Below are 13,926 nucleotides of genomic sequence, written 5' to 3' on the forward strand. Positions count from 1 at the left end.
TATCAACGCTAATAATAATAAGCCAGCAAAAGAACCGGTCCTTCTCTAACAAGGATGCACATGGTGCAGAGATTTTGAAAAACAGAATTATCAACCCGACCATATAAACCTTCAAACTTTACGCAGATGTTCAAGCATTAGAGCTAGAGGTATCAATAATTCAATCCTTAGCAGAGCATCCACTAGATTTATGTATGCTAGAAAACCTAATACATTTTCTCTAAACAAAAACAAAAAGTTGAGAACCCAAGCATGAAAAGTGGTTTCGTTTTCCTGAATATTTTCATGGTGAGTAATGACAAGCTTTTCAAGCAGAAGGTCTTACAGTTTACGTGTGGTCCTTCGCAACAATTTAGAAGGTACAATTTCAGTTATTTTTATGGAGTGATTACAAGTTGCCGCAGTGTCGTGTTGATTGACAAAAGAATCAGATTCGTTTTACCTCTTGATCAGGCTTTAGAAGGCTCAGCTCGATCTACCTTCCGTCTATGTCTTTAGATGAGTAGGAAATCAGAAACAGAAAGGTGATGTACATGTTCCTTTACCTGCTAGGATGCTCTCATACATACTTTAACAACCACTCTAGGCTCTGTCAAATGTAGCACATTGGCAGCTACGTTAATATACAATGATTATATGAAATTGCAATCGAAACTCTTAGGAACTTAAATGGAGAAATGAAAATGCGATTGAAATTCATGATATCAGAATTCATCCATACCTCTATGCATTCGTGTAGATCATCACCTTCTGTTCTCACATGAGTCTGCAAAACCATGAAATCGCGTCAATGAGTAATTGAGAACTCGATGTGTTCTTCACGATAACAGAACCCCGTCGCTCTACATTATAGTCTAATGTAGTTTGAAAGAAAAATTCTGGCAATTACCTCTATTACTCGTTGGCGGGACACATCACGATTGCCTTCTAAAGAAGCCAGGATGACAAGAGCAGCTGCAACAGTTGAAGGCCAGTAACGAAGTTGGCCGTGGTCCTGCATCTGCAGCACTGCCAGGTACTTGGCCCTCTTCTCCACCTGTCCATCAGCTCTAGCAGCTTTCAAATAGAACCTGCGTTATCCAGATTAAACTCTGGCAATTTAGTTCAAGGGATAAAGATATCAAGATTGCAAGGGAAACTGTGTATGCATCATGTCTAATATAGTAGCATTTGGGAGTAAAGGGGGAGGGTGGGAGTTACCATAAGAAGTTATAGATGGTGGGGAGAAAACACTGGAAGCTGAGGACCTCCTGAACTAGCCATTCCATTGCCACCACTTCACATCTGCTGTACATATTGCTTCCTACGTAGAACTTCTTCTTCCGCACGCTGAAAACGGCCATCAGAAAGGTATAATTAGAACGAAAGCGTAACGCATCTTGCTTCGTTATGTCTCAAATTTATTTGAAATACCAAACAGAATAGACAGATATGAAAAGTATAAATCTGAACCAGTTGTAGGGCTGGTTTTCTTCAATTCTTGCAGCCAGTGTGAGGCAGGCTATTCCAGCAGTCTGAAGGGTCCTTTTGTTCTTGAAATATCCTTTGCTTAAGAATCTGTCAAGAAGGCTTACTCCTAAAAACTTCGTCTCCGCCTGTAGCTCCGTTTCAGTAGACCGCTGCTTGTTGGCAAAACCAATCAAAAGCACATTAACAACAGATAATGACAGATTATAAGCAACACAAATTGACAATTAACTACTAAATCACGATTTTTTATTCTTAAATAGCCACCCATTACTAATTAGAAATTAAATGCCAACTAATTAATCATGATTAAGCATTAAAACGTGTGAAATTCCTTTATAAGCGGAAAATCGTGAGCGTTAGAAATTTTTCAGTGTGACGAGCATACGAAATGATACACTACGTGTTACTATACAAATGATGAGATATGTATGTTAAAAAAAAAGTCTTTCCAACAAGTAACAAACTCTAGGTGCCCCCAGTAACTGTTACAAGTGCACGTGCAACTACTGCGTGGTAAGTGCGTGCAACGTGAAAGTAATGTAATTAATATGTCCAAAATTTCTTGTTGTAGATTAATTGTATCGAATTTACGTAAAAGCATATTTCACAAAGATGTATAATCTCATGCACCCTGAATATTCGCTAATATGTTGTATCACATGCTTTGGCCAATAGGAGAACAGAAAAAACCGTGATAAAGTATAAGTTTGATTCATCAATGACGTGGCATGAAATCATTGGATGTGAAATTAGTTGTTGGAATCGTGAATGTAGAAGTACGTTCTACAGTAACGGCATATTCTCCGGAAATAAACCAGAACTAATTACGGCTATTAATTGAACTTCGATCGGAGAAGGAAACAAAAAACGGCGATTATTTTGTGAAACGAGGTTTTCGGTAAAGCGATTCACCTCGATGATCCAACGGACCATTTGCCACCGTTGATGGAGGATAACATCGCCGCACTCCGTCGTGGAAGAGTAGTCCTCCGTGTAGTCTCGCAAATACACTTGCATCCTCTCTCTTTTCCTCAGCAGCTGATAGCTCTCTTCGTCCTCCTCGTCTTCGAACTCAAGAAACTAAAATGATAATTATTAATATAATAAAATATGAAATATATTAAAATCTTTGCAAAAAATTAATAAAATGTGTAATTCTGTTTGGCTGGCGAGAAAGTGCAGGAAAGCAAGGGAAAATTGAACTAGTAAGCCTGGACTTGAGGAAACTTACTGTCGATTGATCTTTACACACTTCGTTAACGCGGGAAGCATCATCGAGACATGAAGCAGTGCTCGATCTCGAAAATCCTTCTCTGTATTGGAGGAGCAAGGTGAAAGTAAGTGAAGGAGTTGAATCTTCATCCGAACGCTCTGAGAATTCGCTTCCAGAATCGAAGAAAATAGACGGCGTGTACTCTGAGAGATTGAGATCGGAATGCACGTCGAAAATATCCGATTGGAGCTCCGAGAACGTCTGACTGGAAGAGTACTCTGAAACGTCGTCGTAAGAGAATTGCTCCTTACAAGCGAGGTCAGAGTCGATTGGAAAGCTCTCCGGCCTCTGGTCAATTGTCGACTCAGAGTTTGAAACGATGAAATTCTCGGCGAAGTAGTTTCCCGAAATTGCAGGAAAATCAAATTCCGGTGCTCCACCATCATTGGCCGTTTTCTCTGCGAGTTTGACTTCAGAGCACAATTCGACGCCAGAATTGAATGAAGTGACTTCGTTTTCCTTCAATCCAAGCGAAACATTATCGCATTCGGAAATCTCCGATCTAGTAACGGCTTCAGAGCCTTCATTTCCTCCAATTTCCTTCTTCAGCTTCAAATTTCTCTCTGCGAAGCCTCCAAAACCAGCTCCGGAATTAGACTCCACACACGAGGATTCAGAAACCTCAGGTTCGCCGTCTTTCTTCACCGCCTTTCCTCCACAATACGATCTCGTAGTTCTCTGATAAGGTGCGTCGCGGTACTTCTCAGCTCCGGAGCCTTCAGTTTCATCGAACTGCCTCTTCCTCAAAGCAGACCTTGCCTCGGTCTCAGATCCGACGGAAACTCTGCTCGACTCGCACGAAACTTCACCGCCGAAGTAGAAACACGAGGTCGAGTTCACAGAGAAACCAGAGAAACCGGAGGTCTCGTTGCGAGCATTGTGCTTCAGAGGCGAGTAAAGAACCGGAGAGATCTGAGGTCGCTTCCGGCGAGGGAGCACTGACCGGAGCTTCTTCCTCGCCTCCAGGTACGGCGCCGCTTGGAGGTTCTGCATCGCTCGGATTGATTTGCACTTCATTTTTTCGAATTAGTTTTGAAATTAGAATTTGTGAATTTGCAGAGATTGTGTGTGTGTGTGTGTGAGGGCTGTTTGGTTGGTTTCAGTGTGAAAGTGAGAAACGGAGATGGAAGAGAGAAAAGGAAGGGAGTCAGTTTTAAGAAGGCGGTTATGGAAGTTGGAGGCGATAGGTCCTTTTTGGTCTTTTCATGGTCCCACTACTCATGTCAATACTCCGTGAATCCGTACATTGAGCGATGAGAGGAGGTCCTATTTGGTCTTTTCGTATTTGCATTGCGCGCTCCATTTACGTCAATGTTGGGCTTAATGTGGTATATGGGCCGTCCACTGCAGAGTTAATTATACCAAAGGCCCAATATTAACTTTTAACATCTCTTCCGTGGAAGGCCCAAGGGCCCAATAATAAAAATCAATAACAAATACTTTAGGGACCCAATAAATGGTAGAATCAAATTCAAAGGTCTTGCAAAAATTTTCTTAACTTCCACGCAAAATATTTCCTAAAACTTAATTTCAATTTTTTCACAAAATTTGTGAGTTATATAACCCATGTTTTCAACTCGATTTTGGGAATTTTTATAGAAATAAATTATAAGCCAAAATTCGAGTCATTCTCGTCGCATCACATGTTTCCTAAATTTAATTTAGGACATTCTGAAGATTTTCGGCATATAAAAAAATATTTAGGGGAACATTATTAGTTCATATTATTATTTCTACTTTTCAACTTTAAAAATCAATAAAAATAACTTTCGGGACTCGATAAATGGTAGAATCACATCCAAAGGTCTTGCAAAATTTTCCTTAGCTCCCGCACAAAATATTTTGTAAAAGTAAAATTTCAATTTTTTTTCACAAAAATAGTGGGTTGTAACCCACGTTTTGAACTCGATTTTGGGAAGTTTTACAGGATTAATTAAGCCCAAATTCGAGTCATACTCATCGCATCACATGTTTCCTAAAATTAAAATTAGACATTTCGAAGATATTCGGCATATAAAAAAATATTTAGGGGCACACTATTAGTCCATATTATTGTTGCTACTTTTCACCTTTAAAAATCAAGAAAAGTGCTTCCGGGACTTAACAAATGGTACAATCACATCCAAAGGTCTTGCAAAAAATTTCCTAAGCTCCCATGCAAAATGTTTTTTAAAACTAAAATTTCATTTTTTTTTTTTCACAAAATTTGTGAGTTATATATAACCTATGTTTTCAACTTTATTTTGAAAATTTTTACAAGATTAATTATAAGCCAAAATTCGAGTCATTCTCGTTGCGCCACATGTTTCCTAAAAATAGTTTTCGGACCTAATAAATGGTAGGATCACATCCAAAGATCTTGCAAAAATTTTCTTAGCTCCCACGCAAAATATTTCTTACAACTTGAAATTTTTTTCATTCAAAATTGTGAGTTATAACCCACCTTTTCAAATCAAATTTGGAAATTTAATGAGATTAATCATAAACCAAAATTCAAGTCATTCTCCCATGCCACATGTTTCCTAAAATTAATTTAGCACATTCTGACAAATTTCGGCATATGAAAAAATGTTTAGGGGCCAATTATTAGTTTATATTACTTTTTCTATTTTTTCTAATTTAAAAATTCATAAAAAAAATAGTTTTGGGTTTTATTAGACAGTATGATCACATTCAAATCTTACAAAATTTTCCTTAGCTCTCACGTAAAATATTTCCTAAAACTAAATTTTTACAAGATTAATTATAAGCTAAAATTCGAGTCATTCTCGTCGCACTACATGTTTCCTAAAATTAATTTAGGACCATTTGAAGATTTTCGGCACATAAAAAAGTATTTGGGGGCCGACTATTAGTTTATATTATTTTTTTTTATTTTTTAACTTTGAAAATCAATAAAAAATAATTTCGTTTTCAAATCAACTTTAAAAAATTTTACAAAATTAATTATAAACCAAATTTCGGAGTCACTTTCCCCGCAAGGCGGTTTTGTTACTCCTCGGGGCCATGGTAAATTTCTGTTATGTACAGACACAGTAATTAGTGAAAATTCTCTCACCCAGTTACCTACCATTCAAACTTAGGACAAAGCAATAAAACGATCTGTGTCTAATAAAATCATAATTTGGTACCAAAATCCCTAACACCTACAGGAAGCTTCGCTGTGACATGTAGATATCGTCGTCAACCTTTGGCAAAGTAAGCCCCTTCCAATCTCGTATTTACCTGTCGTTTCAATTCAGCAGCTCACGAAATTAGGGTTTCAATTCGTTATGCAGATTGTTTGATTGCGCCATTAAATTAGGAAGAAGAAATCATGGGCTTGTCGTCTGCCACTACTACGGCTACCACTCCAGAGGGAGTGAAATTGTGCATATTCGATTTGAGGAGGGGTCAGAACGAAGGGCAGGAGTTGGACAAGATACTCTTCTTCTTTCCAGCTGATTTGCCCTTCTCCGCCCAATTCTCTGTGATCGGGCTCAGTGAAGGACTCATCACATTTACAAGGTTTCTACTTTTTTTTGCAATTGCATTTTTTGGGGGGTTTTGGTTTTTAATTAGAAGAATTGGGTTGTGTTTTGTGCAGAATCTTCTCTCCGGAGGCTGCTTGCGAGGCCATTGAAGCAGAGAGGCATTCCCATGTCTTTTACGAGGCGGAACCCGATATCTGGATGGTCATGGTGAGCTCTTGTTTCTTCATTTTCAATTATTATTTGAGTTATTTTTCAGTTAAGTTCGAATCCCCCTGCCCACATTTTAGATTAGATTAGAATCATTGCTCTACATTGTGGTAGGTAGTGGAGAAAAACAAGGAGTTTGAACCGATTTGGAGAAGTGATGCATTGAGGAAGGTTCTCAAGGAAGTACATTCTCTTTTCGTGATGTTTCATGGATCGATAAGAGCGTTGCTTGATAAAGACCCCGGTGGAGGACTAACTCGACCGCATTTGTACCATTTCATCATGGACTATCTCGGTGGTAAGTCATCGTACAATTGTGTTCCTACTAGTTGCATTGAAGTCCAGTTTTATATCGTCTTTGGGGTTAAAATTTCATTGTATAGTCACTAATTGCCAGCATTTCAAAAGCGGTCTCCATTCGATGAGTGTTGCTGGGGTAATACTGAAGTTGCTGTATCATGCTGTCTCGATTGGATTTTTCTTCCTGAGTAATGCTGAAGTTGCTGTGTCTCATATGTGTGGTTTTACTCTCTGCGGCAGATTTTCTGGTTGGGAAGAAACTACTGCTACCCTCATTCCGTGACTCTTTGAAGGAGCGTGGAACTGTACAGATGCTTACTGTAGGGCGGGAAGCAGCAATCGAAGTTCAGGTTTTTTTTCAGAATATATTTTAATCATATGTTAGAGGAATATTTAAGCCTTGTTCACATATTGGCCAGTAATTTTCATCTCATTCAGTTTCACAGTTATACTATAGATTCTTCGACCTTAACTTTTAATCCAGTGCTTCTTTACCATTAGGTCTATCTATCATCACTAACAGTCCTATTAGCTACCTTTTAGCCTACTTTTATTGTTCAAAACTCTACATCTTTGTACGTACGAGGACTTCTAAGTCCTACCTGAACCTCCTAATACTAGTTTTTCGTTGTTAATGCAATATTGTATAGTTTTATTTTGTATAGTTCTTTTAATGAGTTCACTTGTCTTTGCAGTCGCTTGTTAGGGTACTTGAATCTTGTGCTGGGAACATGCCGTGTCACTCATTAATCTTGTTTCAGGACCTGTTGGTGTCCACCACACTTTCTCCTGTATGGTTTGATCCTAACATTGGTGTTTTTTAATCATTTCAAAAGCCATCTAGTGTTCAAGTTCAAGAAAACCTTAAGAACTGAGATAAATTTTATTTTGAATTTTCGTAGCAGGAGTGCTAGGAGTGCGCAGTACATTTATTTTGGAAATGCTAACTTCCGTGAATTTTGTTTCCCTATTTTTGTTAGGATGATACCGTAAACCTCTTTGCATATGCTGTTTTAAGGTTGACTCCCCGTGCTTTATCCTCTGGAGTAAGTTCCTGGTCCTATTTACGGAAGGGAGCTACATCCTCAGGTTCTAGTTTGGCCCGTCCTGATGCTGTTCCAGAACAATTGCATGGCTCACTTGACAACTCTCCTACTGGAGATAACAGTTCTCGTGTCGTACGGCCCTTGCAACCTGATAAGTGGTCCAAAGGAAAGGACGGTTTTCTTGTCAGTGATATTTGGGGTGCAGAGACTAGTACTGGAGCTTCTGCCACCCCAACAGTTTTGCTTCATCAGACAGAGGAGAGAATGTATCTGTGTACCCATCAGCATAAGAGTCTCACCTTAATTTTTCTCCTTCCTGTTTCTTTGGTACTAAATGGCGATCAAGGTATTTCTGCAGTGAAGCAGCAAGTTCTTGAAAATGTGAGCTTTCTAGCTCTGCTGTTAACTGTAATGCTTATGTTATCAAACAGCTTCTCTAAATATAAACTTGTCATTGGCATTGTCATTACCATTTACCAGGTATCCCTAAAGCTGTTGAAAGTTGAAGAGAAATTATCAAAAGGATGGGGTGGTGAGAATGCGTATCATGTTAGTGGATATCGGTATTTACTAGTGGATGGAGACAGAAGTGTATCCAGGGCTTCTCCACCAGGAAAAGTCACTACCCTTACCAAGGTAAAACAACCTGCCACAGTGTTTGTCTTGCTCTCTTGTTCCGCACAGTCCCTGTTAAAACAGCCATTTGGTTGAGGATCTTCACCTTGTTTACTACATGTAAAATTTATAAGTCCCTAGCTGCAGCTAAGAAATTATGGGAGAGAACTTAGGTGGCCATTATTCTATTCTTTTTCAGTCTTCTGCTTTTCTTACTGGTACCATGCTCATGATATTCATCAGCTAGACTAGGTTGCATCTTCAGTGCATTCTTCTACATTGGGCGTTATCCGTGGCCCTAATGCAGTTGGTTTTTGCAAGATAGGCTTAGTGGTTACTGACCAGACCAGATCTCATGAAATTAATGCTGATGTATGACTTTTATCTATTGGTTCCAAGTTGTCCATTTTTCTCGTCTGTGGCAGGACTCCTTACTTGCCTTAAGTAAGGTCAGAGAAGAAGTTGATTTGGAAAAAAGTAGAACGAAATCGGATAATGCTGGTCACGAGAAAGAATTGGAAGTTAGCATCAGAGCAAAAAACAATGCTTGGGTTATTGCTCGGGTTACAAGAGGGAAGGAGCTTTATATGGTTTTAGAGAAAGCCAATGAAACGCTTCTCTATGCCTCTGATGCTGTTGAGAAGTTCAGCAACAGGTACTACATATTTTGTTCAATGCTGCACTTTTTCACGGATCACTCGTGAGGACAATGCGCTAGAGCATATTTACGGATTAGTTATTTTCTTTGAGTTTTGCAGGTACTGCAATGGAGCTTTCTCGTTGAATTAGGGGAAATTTCTTGTTTTTGAGATGTATACTAAGTCAGTGCGACGAAATGAGAGGTGCGCCCTACCTGATTGTTGCTCAGTATTGTGCTATTTCCTACTGGCTCTGTGCACCTCACGTCGAACCGTTGGCCCTCAGCACTGTAGATTTCTGTGACAACACACTTGCAAGTAGAAAATAGATATCATTTATCATTTCGTTGTCATGTACTTTCTGTTTTGTATTTGCAAGTGTTTCTTGGTTTACTATTAGTCCGTAGTCTCTATGATCGTGCCCTTTGACGTTGGGGAAGAGTTGTGCCTGTGTTGGGGCTGCTTCTTAAAGGCCTATATTATGACTACGTTTGACAGGAAAATTTAAAAGTGATTTAGAGTAATACAAGTGCTTCTGGGAGAAGCACTTTCAAGTGTTTTATAAGGAAACACAATGCTTGTATTTTCAATTGAAATTTCAACATGTTTGTAGCAAAAGCGTTTACGAGCAAAGGTGCTTTGTACATACATAGAAACAAGTGGACCCTTATGATCAAGAATTGAGTGTAGGGATGAAAACAAAACAAAACCCAGCATTTGCATTTTCAGTGCTTTTTTCCTGTTTTTCCTTTAACTTTTTACCCAAGGCACTGCACTGAAGCAGCTCCCGCCATTTTTGAGAATCATGGTTAAAAAAAAAATCTGTGGGAACAAAAGAGTGCTTAGTCAACAAGGCAACGCGTTGATTTGAAACTTGAAAGTAATAGCACTCTAATTTGTGGACAAGTAATTAGCTACGCGTCAACGCAAACCAGTCAACTGAATGATAAACTAACCTGTTCTTTTCTGTTTCAACTTTCCATACAACTGTAGGCTGGAAGAAGATGCATCTCTCTCTTCCTTTTCGTTTCATCCCCACCTTGGTGGTTGCAACGGCAGTTGCATTAGCGGTGGCGACGGTATCATCCCAGTCGCAGCAGCCATGGTCACTAGAACTGGAAGCCCGGGCTCTGCTTGCCAGCGGGTGGTGGAGTGGCTACACCAACCATCTCTGCGAGTGGCCCGGCATTACTTGCAACACTGCCGGAAGCATCACGGAGATTTCGCTGCCACCTGATCTCCAGTTGGGGGACGATGGCAATTTTGGAAAATTCAACTTCTCTTGCTTTCCAAACATTGTTCGTCTTCGGCTTCATGCAAGAGGACTCAAGGGCAGCATTCCATCTGAAATAGGTACTCTTTCCAAGCTCAACTACCTTGACCTTTCTTACAATCAAATTACTGGTTATATCCCTTCAAGTCTTTGGAACTTGAAAAACTTGGTCACCCTGCAACTATCAGCAAACAGGCTCACTGGTCCAATTCCCGCCACCATTGGCCGTTTAACTAGTTTGAAATCTCTGTCCCTCGAATGGAACCAGATCAACGGTTCCATCCCTTTCGAAATAGGGGATTTGAACAACTTGGAACATTTGGATTTTAGTGCTAACAGTCTCACCGGTTCAATTCCTCCGTCTCTAAGTCATCTAGTCAAGCTCAAGGCACTAAACCTGTCCATGAACAAGATATCCGGAGTCATACCTCATGAGCTTTCTCAGTTAACACAATTACAGTATCTTGTTCTTTCGTCAAACCAAATTTCGGGTAACATAATACCTGAAATCGGATCACTTTTCAATCTTTTGGTTCTAGACCTTTCCAGTAACAGTCTAATAGGATCGATCCCAACTGATCTTGGGAATTGCTCGAAGTTACAACTCTTGTTATTGAGCCGCAACTTTTTAACTGGGAGTATTCCCGCTCGGATTGGTTACCTCTCTGCACTGACTAGTATTGACCTCAGCCATAACTCACTACGAGGAAAAGTACCTTCTGAGCTTGGGAGCCTGAGGAATTCGTTGGAATATTTAGACCTCAGCCACAATAAACTCACTGGTACCATTCCCCCTTCTTTCAATTTGTTGCACAGAGCTCGTCGACTCAGTTTGTCAAACAATTCCTTGAAGGGTCATATCCCAACTGATCTCCAGCATTCGTTTCCACCTGATGTATTTGTCAGCGGCAACAATGATTCATTTGGTGACTCGATAGGAACCAGGTCCAGCAGCAAGAACTTGGTCCTCGTGAAAATCTTGGTTCCCGGAATTCTTTTAGCTTTCCTCATTCTTGGTTATTTTGTTTTTCCTCGATGTTTATTACTTCGGAAAAACAAGTCCGGTGGAGTAACAAAGAACGGAGATTTATTCTCGATATGGAACTTTGATGGAAAAATCGCATACAAGGATATCACGAAAGCAACAGAGGACTTTGACATAAAATACTGTATTGGGAGCGGAGCTTATGGCAGTGTTTACAAAGCACAGCTACCAAGCGGAAAAGTAGTAGCCTTGAAGAAGCTCCACCACTGGGAAGCTGGGGAACCAGCTCTCTTCAAGAGTTTCAAGAATGAAGCAAGAATGCTGTCAAAAATCCGACATCGAAACATTGTGAAGCTTCTTGGGTTTTGCTTGCACAGGCGTTGTATGTTCTTGGTGTATGAATACAAGGAAAGGGGAAGCTTGTTCAGTGTTCTGGGCAATGATGTTGAAGCTGCAGATTTGGATTGGACCAAGAGGTTACATATCATCGAAGGCGTAGCGCATGCGTTGTCATACATGCATCACAACTGCACCCTACCGATCATTCACCGAAGCGTGAGTAGCAGCAATGTTCTTCTCAACTCGGACATGGTGGCTTCTTTATCCGACTTTGGCACAGCACGGCTCTTATATCCTCATTTGCGTAATCGAACAATAATACTTGCCGGCACTCCGGTATACATTGCACCAGGTGAACCCATAGTTTTTTCAGCTTTTTTAACTTCACTTATTCTTTGATTCAGCTCTTATATCCTAATACACTTGCTTGTTTTCCGTAAACCAGAACTTGCACACACATTTGCCGTGACTGAAAAATGCGATGTTTATGGTTTTGGAGTGCTCACTCTGGAAATAATCATGGGAAGACATCCAGGAGAACTTCTTTCCTTGATCTCCGCATCTTCCTCACAGTCCTCAAAGTCGCCATCGCTTCTACAAATGACGTTGGAAGATGTATTGGATCCACGGCTCTCTCCTCCCAGCAATCGACAAACAGCTTCTGGTGTGGTTATGGTTATGACATTGGCGTTGGGATGCTTGCGCACCAAACCAAAATCTCGTCCAACGATGGAACAAGTAACGAAGGAGCTTCTTGTTCGTAGACCTCAGTTGCCCAAGCCTCTTGATTCGATTTCGCTACAGGAACTTACGAACCAAGAAATTTATCAGGTGGAAAAGAAATAGGAGAACCGTGTGTAATTCACTTCGCACCGTTGAGCAATCCATCGAAAAACAACACTCTTTCATTCATTCGCAGATAGAACCCGAAGACTTTATTTATTTGTACTTGCAATTTAGTAAACAAAGTAATGCCGTCGTTTTTACATCGTCTCAGATCATATGTTCCAGATTTTCTACTTCAGAAAAGCGAAAACAAAAACGAAAGAAGAATGAAAGAAAACAAATACAGAACAAAATGAAACAGTAGGGAAAGCCAAGAATAAAAAGTGCTTTTCGTAGAAGCAGTTGCCTCCACAAGGATCTACATGAGCTTGTAGTAGCAGTTGTCTCCGGCAAGAAGGAAGTTATAAGGAACGCCGCAGCCGCACCTGAAGCGAATGACTTGGCACTCTTCCAACCTCTCCACCCTCACTGATTCTTCAAATTTTCTCTCGCAATCATCCTGCAACAATCCAAAGCTTAATTAACACCAGAATTAATCCAATTTACGAACGAAAGAAATTAAGAACACCAGTAGGTACCTCAGCAGCGCTGACAGAGTTAGTGTTATGATTAGCATGCTGATCAGCGGGTGACGTGCCTCCATTTTCATCTTGTTCTTGATGGTGTTGTTCTTCGTCGCCTTCTTCGTGATCTTCGACTTCATCAAGCATGACTTGTTGGAACCACAGGCTCATCTCTCTTACCCGGTTCTTTATCCTCGCAAGCCTCTGGAACCACACACAATAATCAATTTCCAAGAACCACCATGAAATTATTAATTAGCAAATTTAATTAATTCAGGAAAACCTTAGAATTGGGAGTTTCGTCATCCTCGTCACTGCCAGAGACGGTTTTCGGTGAGCGAGGAGTGGGATCGGAGACGGAGCGGCGGAGTTTGGGCTTCGAATTAATGGCCGAGTCAGAGGCAGAAGCGAAGACTTTATTGGTTGTTGGGGCAGGTGGTGGTGGTGACGGCGGTGTAACAGTGACAGTAGGCTCCGGAGGAGACTGGAGAGCCGGAGGAGTTGGGTTGAAAAAGAAAGTGTCGGAAATGCAGCGGCGGAGAAGAGGAGTAGGAGGGAGAGAAAGCTTCTCTTTCTTGGCGTTGGGTTCGGATACCGGCGGCGATTGGGTGGGGGATCGCCTCTTCAATGTTTTCGTAGGGTTCTTGGGATCAACGACGGAGGAAGACTTGAAGGTGCTGTCAAGGCGGAGCCCGGACAACCGATTCCTCACCGCCGCCGTCGCCTCCACTGAGTAGCCTTCTTTTTGTCTTCCTCCGGTGCAGTCAGCCATTGACTATCTGGAAAATGTGTTTGATTTTCTTTAATCTTGATTTCAATAATTGAATTAGGAAGTCTCTGTTTCTCTCAACTACCTGAATATCTAAACTGCATATGAAGGCCGACCCATCAAACGTTGACGGTTGATGATGGCGCCAAAACGAGAGGATTTGGATAAGGCTTTGCTTTTTGATTAATG

General features: G+C 40.6%; 4 protein-coding genes across 5 annotated transcripts; 2 read left to right on the forward strand and 2 right to left on the reverse strand.

Moving 5' to 3' along the window:
- Positions 1 to 298: 298 nt before the first annotated feature.
- Positions 299 to 3,736, reverse strand: LOC125471936 (cyclin-SDS). Its single transcript, XM_048572910.1, has 7 exons — positions 2,702 to 3,736; positions 2,383 to 2,550; positions 1,453 to 1,619; positions 1,201 to 1,329; positions 890 to 1,070; positions 722 to 766; positions 299 to 589 (listed from the first exon to the last, which is right to left on the reverse strand). Exons 1-7 carry the CDS (start codon positions 3,734 to 3,736, stop codon positions 560 to 562), a joined length of 1,755 nt encoding a protein of 584 aa, XP_048428867.1. The 3' UTR covers positions 299 to 559.
- Positions 3,737 to 5,789: 2,053 nt separating this feature from the next.
- On the forward strand, positions 5,790 to 9,421 carry LOC125471959 (vacuolar fusion protein CCZ1 homolog B-like). Of its 2 annotated transcripts, XM_048572931.1 has the most exons (11): positions 5,790 to 5,941; positions 6,022 to 6,250; positions 6,330 to 6,423; positions 6,538 to 6,721; positions 6,821 to 6,859; positions 6,964 to 7,073; positions 7,419 to 7,514; positions 7,704 to 8,150; positions 8,250 to 8,405; positions 8,810 to 9,039; positions 9,143 to 9,421. In XM_048572931.1, exons 2-11 carry the CDS (start codon positions 6,060 to 6,062, stop codon positions 9,171 to 9,173), a joined length of 1,578 nt encoding a protein of 525 aa, XP_048428888.1. In that variant the 5' UTR covers positions 5,790 to 5,941; positions 6,022 to 6,059; the 3' UTR covers positions 9,174 to 9,421. The 2 variants fall into 2 exon arrangements, with proteins under 2 accessions (XP_048428888.1, XP_048428889.1); XM_048572932.1 differs by lacking the exon at positions 6,821 to 6,859.
- Positions 9,422 to 9,559: 138 nt separating this feature from the next.
- LOC125471958 (probable leucine-rich repeat receptor-like protein kinase At1g35710) lies at positions 9,560 to 12,615 on the forward strand. The gene is made up of 2 exons (XM_048572930.1): positions 9,560 to 11,971; positions 12,065 to 12,615. Exons 1-2 carry the CDS (start codon positions 10,027 to 10,029, stop codon positions 12,463 to 12,465), a joined length of 2,346 nt encoding a protein of 781 aa, XP_048428887.1. The 5' UTR covers positions 9,560 to 10,026; the 3' UTR covers positions 12,466 to 12,615.
- Positions 12,538 to 13,855, reverse strand: LOC125471960 (transcription initiation factor TFIID subunit 11-like). Its single transcript, XM_048572933.1, has 3 exons — positions 13,252 to 13,855; positions 12,984 to 13,172; positions 12,538 to 12,904 (listed from the first exon to the last, which is right to left on the reverse strand). Exons 1-3 carry the CDS (start codon positions 13,738 to 13,740, stop codon positions 12,764 to 12,766), a joined length of 819 nt encoding a protein of 272 aa, XP_048428890.1. The 5' UTR covers positions 13,741 to 13,855; the 3' UTR covers positions 12,538 to 12,763.
- Between the last annotated feature and the right edge of the window lie 71 nt (positions 13,856 to 13,926).

The sequence above is a fragment of a genome, unplaced genomic scaffold, assembly GCF_019419815.1.
Source record: "Pyrus x bretschneideri cultivar Hongxiangsu unplaced genomic scaffold, Pyrus_bretschneideri_v1 Contig63, whole genome shotgun sequence".
Taxonomy (NCBI): domain Eukaryota; kingdom Viridiplantae; phylum Streptophyta; class Magnoliopsida; order Rosales; family Rosaceae; genus Pyrus; species Pyrus x bretschneideri.

Coding starts and splice junctions, on each gene's coding strand:
- LOC125471936 (XM_048572910.1), bottom strand. CDS start 3,736: ATGCAGAACCTCCAAGCGGCGCCGTACCTGGAGGCGAGGAAGAAGCTC. Junction 2,551..2,701: donor TGTGTAAAGATCAATCGACA/GTAAGTTTCCTC, acceptor TTATCATTTTAG/TTTCTTGAGTTCGAAGACGA. Junction 1,620..2,382: donor TGGTCCGTTGGATCATCGAG/GTGAATCGCTTT, acceptor GCCAACAAGCAG/CGGTCTACTGAAACGGAGCT.
- LOC125471959 (XM_048572931.1), top strand. CDS start 6,060: ATGGGCTTGTCGTCTGCCACTACTACGGCTACCACTCCAGAGGGAGTG. Junction 6,860..6,963: donor ATTCGATGAGTGTTGCTGGG/GTAATACTGAAG, acceptor TCTCTGCGGCAG/ATTTTCTGGTTGGGAAGAAA. Junction 8,406..8,809: donor AAGTCACTACCCTTACCAAG/GTAAAACAACCT, acceptor CGTCTGTGGCAG/GACTCCTTACTTGCCTTAAG.
- LOC125471958 (XM_048572930.1), top strand. CDS start 10,027: ATGCATCTCTCTCTTCCTTTTCGTTTCATCCCCACCTTGGTGGTTGCA. Junction 11,972..12,064: donor TCCGGTATACATTGCACCAG/GTGAACCCATAG, acceptor TCCGTAAACCAG/AACTTGCACACACATTTGCC.
- LOC125471960 (XM_048572933.1), bottom strand. CDS start 13,740: ATGGCTGACTGCACCGGAGGAAGACAAAAAGAAGGCTACTCAGTGGAG. Junction 13,173..13,251: donor ACGAAACTCCCAATTCTAAG/GTTTTCCTGAAT, acceptor GTGTGGTTCCAG/AGGCTTGCGAGGATAAAGAA. Junction 12,905..12,983: donor ACTCTGTCAGCGCTGCTGAG/GTACCTACTGGT, acceptor GGATTGTTGCAG/GATGATTGCGAGAGAAAATT.